Here is a 19874-nt window from a genome sequence, read left to right on the forward strand (position 1 = left end):
CCAGGCAGTGGGAGGTTAGGACTTGACTGTCTGCCTCTCTTCTGTTGTTATGTCTGCACAAGGGTGTCCTTGGAGAGGGTGCACATGGTGTCTGCTGGTATGCTTGAGGCCTTTCGTGACCGGTGGGCACTACAGGGGCTGGAGTGCATCATCAGCCCCCAAAATATTATTTTAATTTTGGTAAGTTTCTGTTGAAGTATTTGCTTTTAGTTACAGTGCTCCTTTAAGGGGCTATAAATTTGTTAATTTGCTGTATTCATATACCCAAAAGAGTATAAAAGAAAAACTTGTGGGGCACCGTGTGTTGGCAGGTAGGAGGCAGACATATGTAATACTGCATTCTGTAAAGAAATTGATTATCAATTTCTAGTTTCATACTTTACCTTCTGGCTGCCCCAGTGGAATTCAAACTCATATCTTTGGAAGATTAGATTAGTGGTCTAGTAACATTGTCAGTATGCTACCATCCCCTAGCTAAGGAGCATAGAGAAATAATGGCCAGTACCTCAGCAATTTCCTCCTTACTTAGCTTAGCATCCGCTGATGCATTACATCTAATCTTGATGACTTATCAACTTTAAATATAGCCAGGCTTTCTAATAGAAACATAGCTATTAACCTTCTTACAACCAGTTGGTGAAGTAGGAGATCAGAAGTCAATCTTTACTCTGATTTAAAATTATTCACAAAATGAGACATTACAAATGTATAGTTCCTAACTATAAACTGCCACCAGTGTCAATAAGTGTCTACTCATTCTCTCTTGAGCAAAACAAGTAACTAATTAAACAAATTAACTAATTAACAAGGGACACCATAACAACAAAAAAACTTTAAAGGAAACTTCTCAAAAATTAAATTAAAATAACATTCCTAGGTCTGCTAATGCACACCAGCCCTGCAGCGCATACCAATCATGGAAGGCCTCAAATGTACCGGTGGATATTGTGTGCTCCCTTTCCAAGGACAGTTGGGCATGGTTATAACCACAAATGAGAGGCAGGCAGTCGAGTTGAACAACCCCCTCAACTGCTTGCTGCCTCGACCTGTTAATGGCCACCTTGGCCAAGCCCAGGAGCAGGCTAATGAGAAGGTACTCTGCCCCATCCACCTCCTGCCTGCACTGGGTGGCCAAAGATCAGGAGCGAGGGCTGAAGTGCAAACAAAACTTGAGCAGCCCCCTCAAATAATGAAATAGGGGCTGCAACCTCAGACAACTTATATTTGTTGGGATTCTAACAGCTCCACCTGCTAAAGGTTTGGTCTTATTGGTAGTCTTGTAAATACGGTGCGAGCCATTTACTCATCCTGCAAGAAATGACACCAAAATAGGGTGCATAAAATCTGTGGGATAATGGCTACCCCAATCACATCATTGCCCACTGTATATTGCGCATACTCACAAATGGGCCTAAGGCTGCCCAGTTCACCTCAAATTAGGGTAAAGTATCTCAGAAATTTGAGCAACAGGTAAAGTTAGCCATTTCATACTGCAACTATGCAGTAGCGACACAAATGGTATTTTCCACTAACAGGATGCTTCTGTCAAGCCAGAAAGATCTTCTGCCTGAATGGGTAATATGGTACATGTATTTCAGTGCTGGTGTGATGCCAGGCTGTACATCCTAGAGATTGGTAGATCATATCAAACAGCTTGTCCCTTTGGCTGTTTGCAACAGGCAGAGTACTGACCATACTCAACCAGCCCATGCTTGTAAAACTCAGGACATAATGTCTAACATTAAATGTGATTCTGCAATTAAGCAGCACTTGCTGAACAATCCTGAGTGTGCTATGAATTACACTAACAACCAATTTAAGATGATTAGTAGGGTTCACAATGTGACTCACTTACATTTGCTAGAATCTACATATATTCATATGCCAGGAACAGTCCTCTTCAGGCAAAAGGAACATGTCCAGGCTTTGTGCCTTTTTTGAACTAAACCAAAGCATGGGGGACAATAATTCCCTGGTGTATTCTCCATAGCAAAACCTTGACCAATCGGTCAACTTGTCAACCAATCAGCACCCTTTTCTCATGCAGTATAGTATAAATTGTTGTTCCCTTTGAATTTTAGTAATCTTGTGTCTGTCCTGACGAATGCAAGGTGAAAAGCTTCGATAGCATGTCTCTTCCTTCAGGGGAGATGTTAGCATAGTGATAATGTTGTTGGACTAATAATCCAGAAGCCTAGGTGAATGATGTGGGGACATGGGTTCAAACTGAAATTTGAATTCAGTTAATAAATCTGAAATATAAAGCTAAGGCCGAATTTTCCAGTCACCCACCCTCCCACAACAGATTTAATGGTGGGTGGGAGGGGGACAATGGGGCAGGAGCTGAAAAATCGGTTTCCCGTCAGCATAAAATGATGGCAGGAACTTGCGCTCCTGCCTGTCAAGTGGGTCGCCATTCCTGATAGAGACTGGCATGAAGCCATTTTGCATCCTATTAATGGAGTGCAGATGAAGGACCAGAGTTGTCTCCCCCGTAACATGTCCGGACCAATGTGGCGTGCACACGTCAGACTTGCAAGAAGGCCTGGGGCAGCTCGCAGAGATTGGAAGGGAAGATGGAGGACTCCAGCGATTGGACCCTGACCCTGGAGCACCACGTGCAGCAGTGGTTGAGTGGACCATCTACCATGTGGATCTTCTAACTTCAGGACCTTCCATTGGGTAGATCTTCTCCTTCAGCAGTGGGGATGTTGATGTCTGGGCATCTTTTAAATCTGCACCCAGATATGATGGCAGATCATGAACCATCCAGCCTGCCCTGCTGCGCAAAACTTTGGGAAACCTCCGACTGCATAATTAATTAGGCCAGCATTACAGTGCAAATTCCCACCAGCCTCCACAATGGGAAACCCTCCCCATTCCCGCTCCCACCACAGGACTTAGTCTCGGAACGGAACACTCCACCCCTATTCTCAGCAATTGTGACCGTGAATCTTTCATCGATTGTTATAAAAACCCATCTGGTTCACAAATGTTCTTCAGGGAAGGAAATTAGCCATCTTCACTTTGTCTGGTTTACAAGGTACTCCAGACCCATCCCGATGTGATTGACTCTTCACTGCCCTATGAAATGGCATCACAAGCCACTCAATTAGGGATGGGCAACAAATGCTGGCCTTGCCAGTGACGCCCACATTCCTTGAAAGATAAAGTAAAAAATGATCAAGTTCTGTACTACGAAGTGGCTATTACCAGATTTTAGATAAGAATTATTGACTAAAAAAGTGTTGTGACACCCAAAGGTTGATTGACTTTAAGATCCAAAATAACAAAAGAAAACTGTAACTTAGCTGGAGGACAAGATTGAGAAGATCTTCAAATTTTTTTGGAGGGTAAACATCTATCCTTCATTTAGATATTTGGTCAATTTAGGTAGAAACTTACTTGTCCGTGCTATTTCCTCATACAGGACAAATTGTTGTGAAAGCACTGGGCATAAATAATTGAGTTTTTGTTTCAATAAAAGCCTTTAAAATCTTTAAAAGTAAAATACTGCAGATGCTGGAACTTGAAACAAAAATGCAAAACGCTGGAAACACAGCAGGCAGACAAAATCTGAAGAAAAGAGGAAAAAAGTAATATTTCAAGTATAATCTTTTGTCCAAAACTGATGAAAGTTATTGGTGAAACGTTAACCATTCTTTTCCTCCACGAGTACTGCCTATTCTGTTTCTTCTAGAATTTTTTGCTTTTGTTTCTGTAAAATATCTTCTATAATTGCAGAATATCCTTCATAATTACCCACAGTGGCACTTCACCTGCACATATGCTTTAGTTACCTGTCTTCTGGCCCAGTGAACAAAGTGATTGTCAGCAATGGTTTGTATACTATGGGGTTTTTATGTCCTGAGACAACAGCTGTTATCCTTTTTCAGTTCCAATCTAATTATTAAAAAGGCCAAAACCATTTCTCAACGAGTGACTAATCATTATCTGCAGCCAAGCAGAGTTAAACAGAGATGAATTCCTATGCTGCTAAGTATTGGACAGTCAGCTGTCAGGGGTTTCTCAACAGAGCTTATTCAAAAGTAACTCAAAATTTCAGTAGGCTTTTTATTGAAAAAGAAGGAACAACATCAGTGAAATTGAACTTTGGTGGGAATGCAAAACAGATGGGAATAATGGACGTTCCTTATACACGCCATCTGATTTTCCTATACATTGAGTTTAAGCTGATAAGAAGCTGCTTGGACTCAGGATATTACTAACACAACAACTCACTTTTACTACACCAGCTATGAAATTGGGCCCTTACTGAGGAGGACTTTGCAGGGTTGACTAGGCTGAGATTGCCTTAGTCTTGTCCCAGTAAGATGTCTGGGTTATTGCTGATAGACCATCTGATCTTCTGTGGTATGCACCTGTCTTAGGTGCATTATTGTCATGGTTTCTATTGCATCAACATTTGGCATCAATAATTAAATACATCTACGTTTATGTATCCATTCTAGGTCCATCGTTTACATGCCAATATTATATTACAAAGTCACATGCAATCAATCCATAGTAGGGAAGTTATTTTAGTTTTTTTTTGCTATTTGCTCTTGGGATGTGGCATTTGGGGAGTTCTAATGTTCAGGGTGGTAGAGCTCGCAAGAAAGGCAAGTGTGGTTGAAGTAATCTAGAGAAACAGAATTAGTGGCCAGAATTTTCCCGTCGGCGATTTGGGGGCAGGGCCCGCTTGCCAACAGGAAAATGATGCGGGATGATGTCGGGAGGAACCCCCGACATCATCCCGGTCCATTTAAATATTGAGGAAGGCGGGCGGACAGTGAAATCAGCTGTCCGCCCGCCGACCAGACAATGGCCAATTAAGGCCATTGACAGGATAATTAAGATCATTAAAGACCCTGCCCATCCAACTTTAAGGTTGGCATGCAGGCCAGGAGCCCCAGCGGGCTCCTGATAATACATGAAACCTCATCCACTGGCGGGATGAGGTTTCATGTCCGTTTTTAAAAAGTTTAATAAAATTTATGTCCTTTTTATTAACATGTCCCATCTTGCGTGACATTGTCACATGAGGGGGACATGTTAATAATTTTTATATTTTTAATGTTTTTTATCACTGTCAGTGATCTCCCTGAGACACCACTTAAGTCTCAGAGAGCAGTGTGCTCTTTCATGCGCATGCACGAAAGAGCGCACTTTGACAGATGGGGAATCCCTCCACCCCCCCCACACAAGAAGCACATAGCGCTTCCTGTCGGGCATGCCATTAGGTTGGCCTTAATTGGCCTGCCCACTCAAAATGACGGTGAGCCCCATTTTGGCGGTGGAGTTCAGCTGCCCACCCGCCGCCGAGCCATTGGGGCCCACCCGCCCGCCCATCAAGGTAAGAATTCTGGCCAGTGTTTCAGGTCGGTGACCTGTCATCAGAACTGGGAAGATTTAAGAGATGCACCAGGTTTTAAGCGAGATAAAGCAGAGAGGGTGGCGAAAAGAACAAAATGGAAGGTCTCTGGTTGGGTGGAAGGCAGGAGATTAAATGAAAAAAAGATTTCATGGTGCAAATCCAAAGGGGGTGGTAATGGGACAAATAAAGAAACAAAAGATAAGTCTGGAGGATGTGTGAATGGTAGAATCATGAACAGCTGTTGTGTAAAAGCAGAACAAAAAGGAAAAAAGAGAAATAATAGAAGGAAAAAAAGACAAAACCAGCAAAGAAAAAGTAAACAAAATGGCAGCAAAGGTTGTGACCTAAAACACTTGTATCCCAATATTGCGTCTGGAAGGCTATAAAGCACCCAGTTGAAAAAATAGGTGTTGTTACTGAGCTTTCGCTGAGCTTCACTGAAATGCTGCAGAAGGCTGAGAGCAGAAAGGTCAGAGTGTGAGCAAGGTGGAGAATTAAAATGAAGCACAGGGTCATAATTGCGGACTGATCAAGGTGTTCTGCAAAGTGGTCACTCATTCTGCATTTGGTCTCCCCATTATGGAGGAGATCACATCGTGAGCAGTGAATTAGTGTTCTTGAATTAAGTATAAATTGAAAGAGATTGTCTAGTGCCAGTATTAATATCTCTATTCTATTTATAACACAGGGAAAAGTATGTCCTCAAGCAAAGCAATTTCATGCTTTTACAATGCACAAAACACTACTCTGGCACTTGCAAATGTTGAGAATACTGGTGTTTAAGGCAAGTAATAGTTAATTTTATTTGATGGAGATACACAGTAACATGGGCCAGGATATTTTGAATGGCAGGGTTTCCCTTCACATCCCCGCCGATTCTGCCTATCCTGCAGCCATTTCACACTTGGACGGGAGTCAATTGGCTGCAGGTGGGACTTCAACCCCTTGGGAGGAAATCCCGCTTTAGAGAGCTGCCAGCTTGGTGGGCTGATTGGCCGGCAGCTGTTCAGTCACTGCAACAACAGGAGTTGCAGTGGACAGAAGAATAAGTGCATGAAGATGACAGAGCTAAATTCCCAGTATGGACGGAAAGATAAGTTTTCAGGGTCCCAGGTTGGGAAGGGTAGGGAAGGCCTTGCTGGATGGAAAGTGGCCAATTGGGGTGTAGGGGTATAGGCCGGTTGGGGCGGGGGGGCAGTTGTAGGGAGGCCCAGCAGCCACTGACCTTAAGTTGGGGGGTACCCGAGGTTAGAAAGGGGGTTTCTGATGGAGGTGCTCCCCCCGACTTCCAGCCTGAGGCCTAAGCTTAAGAACATAAGAAACAGGAACAGGAGTAAGACCATTCGGCACCTCGAGCTTGCTCCGCCATTCAACAAGATCATGGCTGATCCTTTTGTGTTTTGATTTCCACATTCCCATCGAATCCCGATAATCTTTGGTTCCCTTGCCTAACAAGAATCTATCTACCTCCGCCTTAAAAATATTAAATGATCCTGCCTCTACCACTTTCTAAGGCAGGGAATTCTAAAGTTGCACAACCATCAGAGAGAAAAAAAATTCTCCTCATCTCTGTCCTAAAAGGACAACCCCTAATTTTAAAATAGTGTCCCCTAGTTCTGGACTCATCCACAAGAGGAAACATCCTTTTGATGTCCACCTTGTCAAGGCCATCAGGATCTTGTATACTTCAATCATGTCACCCCTCACTCTTCTAAACTCCAGTGGAAACAAGCCCAGTCTGTCCAACCTTTCCTCATAAGAAAACCCACTCATTCCAGGTATTAATCTAGTGAACCGCTTCCAATGCATTTACATCTTTCCTTAAATAAGGAGACCAAAACTGCACACAGTATTTGAGGTGTGGTCTCCCCAATGCCCTGTACAACTGAAGCATAACATCCTCAATTTTATGTTCAATCCCTCTTGTAATAAAGAATAGCATTCCATTAACCTTCCTAATTACTTGGTGTACCTGCATAACTTTTTGTGACTCATATACTAAAACACCTAGATCCCTCTGCACCTCAAAAGAATGCAGCTTCCCCCACACCAGGGAAACCTTCCCACCAGTCGTAAAATTGAGGCTGGGCAAGAAACTGTCCTTAAGTGGCCAATAATTGGCCACTTATGGGCCTCAATTGGGGCAAGGGCAGACCTTGCTAGGGGCCTTGCCCACCCCAGCATAAAATTGCTGCAAGGTCAGGATGGGCAGGAATCCAGAGGGAGTATATTTTAATTCATTCATGGAATGTGGGCATTGCTGGCAAGATCAGCATTTATTACTCATCCCAAATTGCCTTTGAGAAAGTGGAGGTGAGCTGCCTTCTTCAGCTGCTGCAGTTCATGGGACAAAGTTATTCAGTGTGCTGTTATGTGGGGATTTCCTGGAGTTTCATCTAATGACAATGAAGCAGCGCTTCATATTTCCAAGTCAGGATGGTGCATGACTTGAAGGAGAACTTGCAGGTGGTGTTATTTCCCAGCTTGCAGCCCTTGTTCTTCTAGGCAGTAGAGCTCTATGGTTTTGAAGGTGCTGTCACAGAAGCCTTGCCAAGTTGTCACAGTGTATCTTGTAGATGGCATACACTTGTACCAGTGGTGGAGGGAATTAATGTTTAAGGTGATGCATTGGATGCCAGTCAAGCAGGATGCTTTGTCCTGGATTATATTGAGCTTCTTGAGTATTGTTGGAGCTGCAATCATCCAGGAAAGTGGAGAGTATTCAATCATGCAACTGACTTGTGCCTTGTAGATGGTGGGAAGGCTTTGGGAGTCAAGAGGTGAGCCATTTGCTGTAGAATATCCAAGCTCTGACCTGCCCTTGTAGCCACTTTATTTATGTGGCTGGCCTAGTTAAGTTTCTGGTCAATAGTGCCCCCAAGATATTGATGGTGGAGGATTCAGCGTGGTAATGCCATTAAACATCAAGAGGAGATACTAGGTTATCTCCTGTTGAAAATGGTTATTGCCTGGCACTTGTGTGGCATGACTATTCCTTGCCACTTATCAGCCCAAGTTTGAAAATTGTCCAGGGATTGTTGCCTGCAGACACAGGTTGCTTCAGTACTTTTCTCATCAGCAATGGAAGCCTTTTTCAAGACTTTTTGTATCACTATAATATATGAAAAATATAATGATCCTGCTGGAAAGTGGAGATAAGGCCACAGTTAGGTCGGCTATGATCTTGTTGACTGGCAGAGTAGGCTCGAGGGACTAAATAGCCTACTGCTGCTTCTATTTCTTAAATTCTTACGTTTTAAAAATGGAGTGATCCAAGGAACTGAAATGTAACTTGAGAGTAATGACTTAAATTTCAAAGCTGAATGATCAGTCATTTAATGGTTATATTTGAGTGGCAGCACATAGGTGGGAAAATTACTGGTTTAGGATCAGTGACTCTTTTCCAGATAAAGGATTGCTTGCTTTATGCAAAATGTATTTGGAAGACCCCTTTTACTTGTAAAAACAATGTGGCAATGCAAATTACATGAAGCTGTAAATGAATCAAAAACAGAATTACCTGGAAAAACTCAGCAGGTCTGGCAGCATCGGCGGAGAAGAAAAGAGTTGACGTTTCGAGTCCTCATGACCCTTCCACAGAACTTGAGTTCGAGTCTAGGAAAGAGCTGAAATATAAGCTGGTTTAAGGTGTGTGTGTGGGGGGGGCGGAGAGATAGAGAGACAGAGAGGTGGAGGGGGGGGTGTGGTTGTAGGGACAAACAAGCAGTGATAGAAGCAGATGTCAACGAAAATAGTACAATAGAACACATAGGTGTTAAAGTTGGTGATATTATCTAAACGAATGTGCTAATTAAGAATGGATGGTAGGGCACTCAAGGTATAGCCCAAGTGGGGTTTTTTTTATAATGGAAATAGGTGGGAAAAGGAAAATCTTTATAATTTATTGGAAAAAAAAAGGAAGGGGGAAACAGAAAGGGGGTGGGGATGGGGGAGGGAGCTCACGACCTAAAGTTGTTGAATTCAATATTCAGTCCGGAAGGCTGTAAAGTCCCTAGTCGGAAGATGAGGTGTTGTTCCTTCAGTTTGCGTTGGGATCGCTCCCTCCGGGACACCCTGGTCCACTCCTCCATCACCCCCTACTCCTCAACCCCCTCCTATGGCACCACCCCATGCCCACACAAAAGATGCAACACCTGCCCCTTCACTTCCTCTCTCCTCCCCGTCCAAGGACCCAAACACTCCTTTCAAGTGAAGCAGCATTTCACTTGCATTTCCCCCAACTTAGTCTACTGCATTCGTTGCTCCCAATGTGGTCTCCTCTACATTGGAGAGACCAAACGTAAACTGGGCGACCGCTTTGCAGAACAGCTGCGGTCTGTCAGCAAGAATGACCCAAACCTCCCTGTCGCTTGCCATTTTAACACTCCACCCTGCTCTCTTGCCCACATGTCTGTCCTTGGCTTGCTGCATTGTTCCAGTGAAGCCCAACGCAAACTGGAGGAACAACACCTCATCTTCCGACTAGGGACTTTACAGCCTTCCGGACTGAATATTGAATTCAACAACTTTAGGTCGTGAGCTCCCTCCCCCATCCCCACCCCCTTTCTGTTTCCCCCTTCCTTTTTTTTTCCAATAAATTATAAAGATTTTCCTTTTCCCACCTATTTCCATTATAAAAAAAAACCCACTAGAGCTATACCTTGAGTGCCCTACCATCCATTCTTAATTAGCACATTCGTTTAGATAATATCACCAACTTTAACACCTATGTGTTCTATTGTACTATTGTCGTTGACATCTTTTGATGATCTGCTTCTATCACTGCTTGTTTGTCCCTACAACCACACCCCCCCCCCACCTCTCTGTCTCTCTATCTCTCCGCCCCCCACACACACACCTTAAACCAGCTTATATTTCAGCTCTTTCCTGGACTCGAACTCAAGTTCTGTCGAAGGGTCATGAGGACTCGAAACGTCAACTCTTTTCTTCTCCGCCGCTGCTGCCAGACCTGCTGAGTTTTTCCAGGTAATTCTGTTTTTGTTTTTGGATTTCCAGCATCCGCAGTTTTTTTGTTTTTATTATTATTATATATATATGTAAATGAATCAATGCTATCTCTCAAAAAAAGAGTCCTCTCTTTCTCCAATAAACAATAATTCACAATGATACCTGGTATCTTCATGTGTAACACTTGTGGCAGAACCTGTTTCTAAAGGATTGGTCTCTTCAGCCATCAGTAAAAGTGAATCATATGAAGACGCCCCATCTGAATTGTTTGCTATGTGTCCATCATCTTTCCTAGGTAGAAGGATGTTGAAAAGGTATTAAAAATGGCCCCAAATGCTTGAATGATGGCTGTGCTCCTTTAAAAATTACCTTTGTGGACGTTGAAAGCTATACATGGATCTAAAGGCAAATTACACCACTAGGACATCTGATGAAAAGAAAGTTGTTCTGAAGGTAAAGCACCTTCTCCAAAACATAAAGTTGTATTGCCAGATTTGGTGAGAATGTGCTGCAGCACATAACAAATGCTGCAGTACTGACTGACACTATATTGTTCAGGTTGATCTGAGGTATGATTGCCAATCACTAAACTGCAAACAGGATGCATGTATGGACACTAACACAGCAAAGAATCGCCGCAAGACCCTGCTTTTCCCTGTTTCATGCAGCCAAGGGAGCAATCTTTCTTGGAGCTGAGTCACCAGGAAGGTGCTGCACAAAGACAATACCCTTAGCGGCAGAAGAAGAAACTGTTTATGGCTCTTTAACTGACCATCTTATACTGATCACCTGCTGCACCAATGGGGTGCTGCCATGTTGTGACAAAGCAACCAATGGCAAGAGGAGGGGCGAAAATCCGCTGCCCTTGCGGCGGGCTCGTTGCCGAGAGCGCGCAGATCCCCGGGAGCGCGCGTGTGTGTGCGCACGCACTTCCTGCAAGCAAAGCGTAGTTGTGCGGGCGGAGGAGAGAAGCCAAAAAAAAGTAAACAAACTTCGGCAAAGCTCCTTAGCTGAAAGCTGAGGGGATTGTGTGGTTGGGGAGAGGAAACACCTACGCATCCACTGACTGAGCAGCCTCCGTGTTTAGGTCGGGGGTAGGGGGAAAAACTCACATTTTAAAAAATAATTACTATTCAGTGTAAACAGAGCCGCAGCGCCACGCAGCTGCACTCGGGGCCCTGCTGATGTCATTATTTGCATACTGACTTCCTCCAACACCCACACCACCCCCCCACCCGCCAACTGTTCAACTCAGAAATCGGATGGGAAAAATAATGATGTTGGGGATAGGAGGTTGGGGGAGATACCTACTTGTCAGATAAAGTTTCTGCTGAGAACGAAGGCGTTGAGATGCTGTTTGTGTATGTGGTGGGAGGAGGATTTGCAGTTCAGTCAGAGGGTGTGAGCGGCTTCCTGCAGCTTTCTGACTGACTCGGAGTCGTTGCGACTTCAGATCCCGACTGGGCAGGGAGAGAGTTCCCCCTCCCCACCCCCTTCACCGCCCCCCCAACTCCCTTCCCGCGCCACAGAACTACCGGCATCGCTCCCTGAATCGATGCGGCTTCAATTCCCATCGATCATTAACTTTCCACAGATGAAGATCTGTTTGAAGTTCCCGACTGAGGATCCGCACAGGGAATAAATATTAGTTAGAACAAATCGCAAAACCGCTCTTCGCTTTAAGGTGAGGACCGTATGCATTTAAATGTTTATTATAAAGTGAAGATTTTTGCAATCGATCAGTTTGTGTTGAAGGCTTTCCTCGGGTCTACAACAAACCAATCGACTGTAACACGGCGGAGGAGGGGGAAAGATTTGAATTGCTTATGTTGAATGCAGTAGTAACAGCAGCAATATTTTTCTCATGTTGCTGATGCTAGTGCGGAAGCGGTGGTTCGGCCGAGGATCCTCGCGACTCCTCAGTCGTTCTGTTCTGGAACTTGGAACGATCCGGACAACATTCGAGTAATTGTGATTCAACAAGAGACACGTTCCATCCACTGGTTACTTGTAGCAGTGGATCATTGCTGCACTTTTCACATTCTCATGTTCCTAACTCCGTGGATATATAAAATACAGAGCGATTACTTCTCCGTAGGAGTTTAAGTCTTTAATATTCATGATCTTTTATTTGCGCACTAGTTCCTTTAGGGCTCTTGGCAATGCTGCTAGTGATGAGGATGGATTGGAGTCGGTGTGTGTTGCTGTCTCTGATCTGGATTCGTTTCTACATTCCCGCCGCCTGTCTCAGCCTTGCAGTCGGATCTCCAGCCGCCTCCAACACCGATGAATTCTCGCAGGCAGCAACGGGAGACCCAGACGCCCTTGCAGGTAAACTCCAAACTATTGTACTGTTTTGCAACGCAGCTTTATAAACAGCGTAAAATCTCCCCAATAGGCAAATACTCAATTAGTTTATATTAACCGACCTAATTAAGCATGGAGTTAAGCGATGATACAATAGCCAAGTGGCTTGGCCTAAATAGCCAAGTGGTTATGGTACTGGGCTTGTAACCCCAAGATCAAGAGTTCAAATCTCACAATGGGAAACAATGTAACTTCATCTGAAACAGATGGAAACAGGTTTACTCAAAAGAGTATCAAGAGTTCAAATCTCACAATGGCAAACTATGAAACAATGTAACTTCATCTAAAACAGATGGAAGCGTGTTTGTACTCGAAAGAGTTACAATCAAGAGTTCAAATCTCACACTGGCAAACTATGAAACAATGTAACTTCATCTGAACAGGAACAGATAGAAACGGGTTCGTACTCGAAAGAGTTACAAATTAATACAGCACGGGCGGGTAGGGCCCTGGCTGTATTCTCAATTTCTAAGTGAATAGCGACCGCACCTTTTGACAATTATTTTCTCAAATAGGTTTTGATGACGATTGTTCGCGAAATTGAATTCTGCTTTTACTCCAAGGGATCTGGGATTTTTTTTAAACTATTACGTTGGGGATTGAATTCTGCAGTTCTGTGTCATTGATCAGTTGTAATTAAATGAAAACAATGTGCAGTTGATGGGACTAAATGGATGAGCAAAACTTTGACAGGTTGAGTTCAATGTGAGGAAGTGTGATCTCTACAACTTTGGACCTGAGAAAGATCAATCAGAATATTTCCTTCATGGTGTGGAGGAGCAAAGGGATTTGGGTGTTCATGTCTATGACTTATGTGTACACATCATTCACAGTTACAAAAAATATGTTCATTTATTTAGCGTGTGTATAGTCATAGAGCCAAGCAATAGCCTTGTCGGTGGCCAGATGGAGTTCTTTAAGCCCGCCTTCAATAGCCCAGTCAGTGGACGCTCCTTGACAATGTGAGTCATTGTTTGGACTGCACCACAGCTGCAGCCTTGATGGTATTGGTGATCCCACTGATGTTGGGTAGCTGCACGGAGGCCTTGGCCAGTTCCGAAATCGTTTAAAAAGGCTCGCTGTCGCTGCGGGAGATCAAAGCTGGGTGGACAAGCAGTGGGATCTATGATGAGAGAATGGTTTCTGGTGGATGTTTTCTCCTGCCTTAGGTCATCAGTTGTTAATTCCTCAGTGTGTTGGGTTTAACCATGTGGGATGGTGTGAGGGAAGGAGCACTGCTGGTGTGTTAAGGAGGTCCTTGAATAAAGGCAGGCCAGTGTCCCTCAGGGCTGGGAACCAGAGGAAATGAATGGTTGAAGAGTACCTGTGATGAGCATTGGTGCGTTCAGTTGCACCTCTAAATCTGGTGTGTGCAGATTGGTACCATATTGATGTACAGTATTCTGCAGTTGAGTATGTGATGTACCAACAATAGAGGTCTTTAGTATCTTGACTTGTGATCCCCATGCGGTACCAGCCAGTTTACTGAGGAGGTTATTGTGGTTTTTAATTATTTTCTCCAGTCTTGAGCAGGTAGGTGCTCTCTGTATTTGAAGGTTCTATCAAGGGTGATGCCTAGATAAACAGGGTGGAGTTCATACTTCAGTCCCTGGCCATCTGGGGTGATGTTCAGTTCCGTCTTAGCGCTGGCATCATGAAGGTGGAACAGAGAGACTGTTTTACTGGTGCTTGGCTATTGGCACCATGTCTTGCAGTAACCAGCCAGTTTTGTAATGTCATTGTTTTAATGCACCTTTCAGCTCTGGGAAAGTCTGAACCTGTATGCAATAGAAGATGGCATCTTTATAGATAAACTTCCAAGACAGGGTTAGGGGCATGTCATTGATGTACAAGTTGAACAGGGACCGGGCTAGGACAAACCACATGGGGTAGCCTGTTCATCTGTTTCCTCCAGGCCTTATTCTTGTCACCCACGTGTACCTTGAACCTTCTGTCCTAGAGTAGCAGTTCAGTGGCATCAGTAACCCAGGAAGGGAGAACTTTTGTTATGGTGAATAGGCAAGTGTGCCAGACTACATTGTACGTGGCAGTGAAGTCAAAGAAAATTGCCCCTGTTGTGAGATTACTTGGAAAGCCATTTTCAGTGAAAGTGGTTAATGCGAGGACCTGATCACATGTGCTTCTTCCTTGTCAAAAGCCTGCTTGATCTGTGCTCAGTATGTTCTCCACTTCTAGCTTGATCTGCTGTAGGATTATGTGCACTACCACCTTGAAGCATATTGATAAGAGGGATATTAGCCAATAGTTTGTTGGTAATTGTGGGTCTTTGCCTGATTTCGGGAGGCCAATGTTAGATGTGCGCCAGAATTTTGGCAAGCAGTCTTCCCTTGCGTGTGACCCTTGTAAAGAATTGTATCAACCAGGAACAGGCTCCTGGGCCAAGATGTTGGTGGACTTCAAGGGTAATGGCATCATAACCAGCAGCCGTGCACAGCTTGATGATTTGTAGTACTTTGTCCAACTCCAGGTTGGCAAAGGGTTCAGATTTGGAATTGTGCTGCCTATGGAAGGATCTCCACTTGCTCCAGATTTGCTTTGTCACCCTTTTATCCAATGGTGCCTTTTCCATTTTAAGGAGATGGCCCGCGACTGGATTGCAAGCTGCTCATCTGTAAATGCCATTAATGGTTGCTGGGCTGCACCGAAGTGGCGTACGATTCTCCAACACTTCGACTTGAGCAGGTGAAGCCCAAGTTCTGTGTCTCTTCCCAACTGGTTTGGCATGCACAATCCAGGGCTTCATTCTGATGGTCTGCCATGCCTGGGTCACTGGACAACTCATATTGTTGGAGTAGGGAGGCAGACTCCTCTTCCAGGCAAGGTAGGTACACAACAAAAACAAAAATACCTGAAAAACTCAGCAGGTTTGGCAGCATCTGCGGAGAGGAACACAGTTAACGTTTCGAGTCCATATGACTCTTCAACAGAACTAAGTAAAAATAGAAAAGAGGTGAAATATAAGCTGGTTTGGGGGAGGAGGGGGTAGAGCTGGATCAAACACCAGGAGAGAAATGGAAAGCAATGAAGGTGAACAAGGCAAAAGAGAGATACGGAAATCCTGTCGGAGAGAAGAGCAATACTTCTTCAAGGTAGGCATTCCTTGAAGAGAAGTGGCAGTCAATTAAGCACTAAGATAAAAACAAAAAAACTGCGGATGCTGGAAATCCAAAACAAAAACAAAAATACCCGGAAAAACTCAGCAGGTCTGGCAGCATCTGCGCAGAGGAACACAGTTAACGTTTCGAGTCCGTATGACTCTTCAACAGAACTAAGTAAAAATAGAAAAGAGGTGAAATATAAGGTAGATACACAGCATGGTATCCCCTTGGAATGCTTCTAGTGCCTGCTTTGTAGGTGGCTCTGCAAAAGTGACTATGCCAGCTTTATGGGGATATTTTGGGATAGTATCCTTAAACACTTTGTTCCAATATCTCGCTCTATTCCTTGTTCCAATATTTTGCTGTATTCCTATCTGTTGTCTTTTTGCAAGTTCCATTGCTTCTTCTTTGAGCCAGTGACGAAAAATGATACTTTCGTTTGCACAGCCAGAGCCTATATGGAGAATTGCACTCAGCTTTGGGCATCAAACCTCAGATATAGAAATTGGAAAGATTACAATCCAGATGACTTATAGAATTAAATTGCAAGGACACGTTGCAAGAGCCCATTTGGGTTAAGCAGAGACTATCATGAAGAGGACCGCTCAGTCACAGATGCTGCTGCCCAAAGACACCTCTGTCCCAAAACAGGTGTCCAACGACCTTCATGCATCTGTCACTTTCGTGCGGATTCTTGACTAGGGCCTCCCAGGTTCGCAGCCCTTTCGCCATTGCCAATTCTTCATCGCCACAAGACTTGGCAAATAGATCCTGGTAGAAGTCTGCACGTGACTTTGTTTACCGTGGGGACCTTGGGGTGCTGTCATTGTCCACACGACCTTGATGGGTTGGTGCCCAGATTTTGGTAGTAATGTTGAGCCTCAATGACTGGGACCATCTTGCCACTGCAGCCATCTTCTGCTTTGCAGCTAGTGAGATGCACAGTCTTCCTTTGTCAGTTCTGCTGTTGAGGAATTTTTGGACTGCACTTTGTCTGGCACCTCCCCTGACCTTGCTGCCATGGGTGTCCCTGTGAAGAACAAAGAGCTCCCGATGACATCGCTCAAGGCATCGTTGGAGGGCGCAAGCCCCTCTACCCCATCAAGGTGGCAATCCATGGATGATGATGTGAAATGAGATTAAAGGGTTAAGTGGGATAGCCATTATGGTGGAAGAAAGAAAGAACTTGCATTTATATCACTCCTTTCATGAAGCCTCAAAGCTCTTTACACCCAATGTAGCACTTTTGAAGTGTAATTGGCATTGTAGTGCAAGAAATGCAGCAGCCAATTTGCATGCAGTAAGCTCCCACAAACAGTAGTGAGGTAATGTCTAGATAATCGGTGTTTGTGATGTTGATTTAGGGATAAATATTGCTAGGACGCCAGGGATAAGTCCCCTGCTCTTCTTTGAAAGTGCATGGGATCTTTTACATCTATTTGAGAGGGCCAAGGAGGCTTTGGTTTAACATCTCATTTGAGAGATGGCTCCTCCAACAGTGTAGCACCCCCTCAGTACTGCACTGGAGTGTCAGTCTCGATTTTTATGCCTTATTGCTGGAGTGGGAAAAGTACAGATGTTATGGTGACTTGAAACAGAGGTTATTGCTGACCGTTCCAGGAGGAAGACACGCACTAAAATCTCCAGAGTGGCATGAGTGTATCTTCAATATTTCTGTAGAGTAAACTTAAACTTGGTTACTGTCATGCATATAGCGACAGTTGTGCAACCTTATGTTCAATGGAATTTTTGGTGTGGAGCTTATTAAATGACACAGTTGATACTAACAAAATGAATTGTACTGAACTGCAAATGCAAGAGTGAATATTCAAATTACTCCACCAGACTTAATTATAGGATGTACTGTATCAACAAGGGGAGAAGGAAAAAAGAGTTCTTAAGATTAATTACTCCAGACACTGTAGATGAAGCAGTTCATGCTGTTGTTACCCTGTGCCTATTAGTACAGCCTTTTGGCGAAGGAGCAAGGGTTAAGTTTCAGTTGCAAAACTGGAGTGAAGTGCCAGATCTATCGATGTTCAGACATAGACTTCACACAATTGAGAATTTTACTGATTTCAGAAGAATAAGCTTTAAGTCAGTAAAAGAAGACTGATTCTATGAGGTTGGCTTAGTTTGTGTTTTTCCTCAAATTACAAGTATCTTTGCATCAAAATCTTTTTTATATTTTTGTTTTCTTTGTTATGGTTTTGGACTTAAATGCAAGTAATCTAAAACACTTGATTCTGCTACTATTGGTTCATACTTACAGCAGTAGACCACACGTTTTTGAAACAGGTGCTCCAGGAATCATGGCACAACACCAACATCAAATCTGCAGTAAAGTAGAATTAAACATGTCAGTGTGCATGTGACAGTGCGGTTTATGTTACTTAGGTTCCTCTCTTATTTACCTCATATGTTTCTGTCTATTATGAAATGTTTAACAGGAGGACCTTGTACACATCAGCTGTATGCACATGGGTGAGGTAAACTTTGCTAATTTTCTTCATGGCTTTTCCAGGATATCTGACAGAGCTAGATAACAAGATAGTTGACAGAACAGTAATTAGTATGAGGTGTGTCAACTAAGTTTCAGGTGGCATTGTAAACCAATTCAATAAAACTTTTTTTGAGCCCAGCATTTCTGAGCAAACTGATGGTTGACAACTGTTCTGAGGAATAATCTAACTTTGGACACTGCAAAAGGATAGAATATGAATCTGTGACCTCCTGACCGTCGACTTTCTGGTTACAAATATTCCAACTGTGTTGTTGCTGAGTGTAATAATACATATGGTCTGTGGTTGTTTTTTCTTTTGTTCTCACCAATTTTCTTTCCTCCTGAAGGTCAGTGGAGTTTCAGTATTTTGTGAATATCAGGACGCTTGTTGTCAGTTTGGCTCTGTTGGTAGCATTCTTGCCCTTTTCAAATGACAAGTAGTGATATTTCTAAAGTAATTCACTGACTTTGAAATTATTTGTGCAGCCTTGAGGATGTGATCAATGCTATAAAAATACAAGAGTTTTTTTTTGTCCCAGTGTGCGCTTTCTTTTTCCTTTCCATTATGCACAACAATATCCATCCATAATAGTGACTTTATCATAGTTAGTGTGCAGTGTCCTTCACTGAGAATAGACAGATATCAATGAATAGTAAAAGAGTTAGGAAAAAAGACTTGGTCAGAAAGTTAAATTTTTAGAAGGTTGGAGAAAAAGCAGGGATTCTTAATGAAGAGTGGGACTGAGAAGGCTGAAGTTGAACAGACAAAATGTTTTGGAGGCCAGAGGCAGATGACTGAAGGGTATTGGTTGTTTTGTAGGGCTGTTTGAGGTTGCAGAGATATGGTGAAGCAAGGACAAAGATTTTTGATTTTAATGCACATGGAGATAGGGAACCAATAGAAGTCAGTGGGAACAAGAACCATAGATGAGCCGGCCTTGGGGAAGACCAGGTATGAATGGTGGAGTTTTAGATCGTTTAGAATTTCCTTTGGTGGGTCAGGGGAAGGCGGTGGTGCTGAAGAGGCTGGTGAAAAGGAAGCTGGAGACATATTTAATCATGGGTTATTAGAAGCAAGCCCAGAGTTCACTGATTTTGAACCAGGAGCAGGAACTTTAGATTTTTACTTCCTTCTTAACCCAAAAACCCCTCTTTGAACCTCCTCAACATTGCTTACCTCTGCTACTTGTTCATTCCCATTGCTGCTGTAAAGCTTAACCATGTCTCGGTCACCTCCAGCCATGGTTATTCCATTACCATCCTCTAGTTCTCATTACTAATGCATTAATTTCAAAATCCTCCTCCTCATCTGTTAGTTTCTGCTGACCTCCTCCTTCATTTGTAATCTCAACTATTTCTACTCTAATAACCTTGTATTGAATAAGCTTGTGTAAGTCTTGCATTGCTGCATACACTCTCTGCCCTCCTTATTTGACCTTCCTTGCATTTACCTTCTCCTTCCACTCCATCCTTGATACTAGGGATAAGGGACTTCATTTCTGTGGAAAGATTAAGGGAGCTGGAATCGTCCTCCTTGGAA

General features: G+C 43.5%; 1 protein-coding gene across 3 annotated transcripts in view; it reads left to right on the plus strand.

Annotated features, from left to right (window-relative positions):
- The first annotated feature begins 11259 nt into the window (after positions 1-11259).
- Positions 11260-19874, plus strand: part of stim2b (stromal interaction molecule 2b) — a 158788-nt gene continuing 150173 nt past the window's right edge. For 2 of the 3 annotated variants that reach the window (XM_041194640.1, XM_041194659.1), the window contains exons 1-2: positions 11367-12029; positions 12488-12676. In XM_041194640.1, the coding sequence (XP_041050574.1) occupies positions 12508-12676 (169 nt within the window). In that variant the 5' untranslated portion in view covers positions 11367-12029; positions 12488-12507. Of the gene's footprint in view, positions 11328-11366; positions 12030-12487; positions 12677-19874 lie in introns of those variants that run through there. The other variant, XM_041194649.1, reaches the window with a different exon arrangement.

This window comes from Carcharodon carcharias, chromosome 1 (genome assembly GCF_017639515.1).
Source record: "Carcharodon carcharias isolate sCarCar2 chromosome 1, sCarCar2.pri, whole genome shotgun sequence".
Taxonomy (NCBI): Eukaryota; Metazoa; Chordata; class Chondrichthyes; order Lamniformes; family Lamnidae; genus Carcharodon; species Carcharodon carcharias.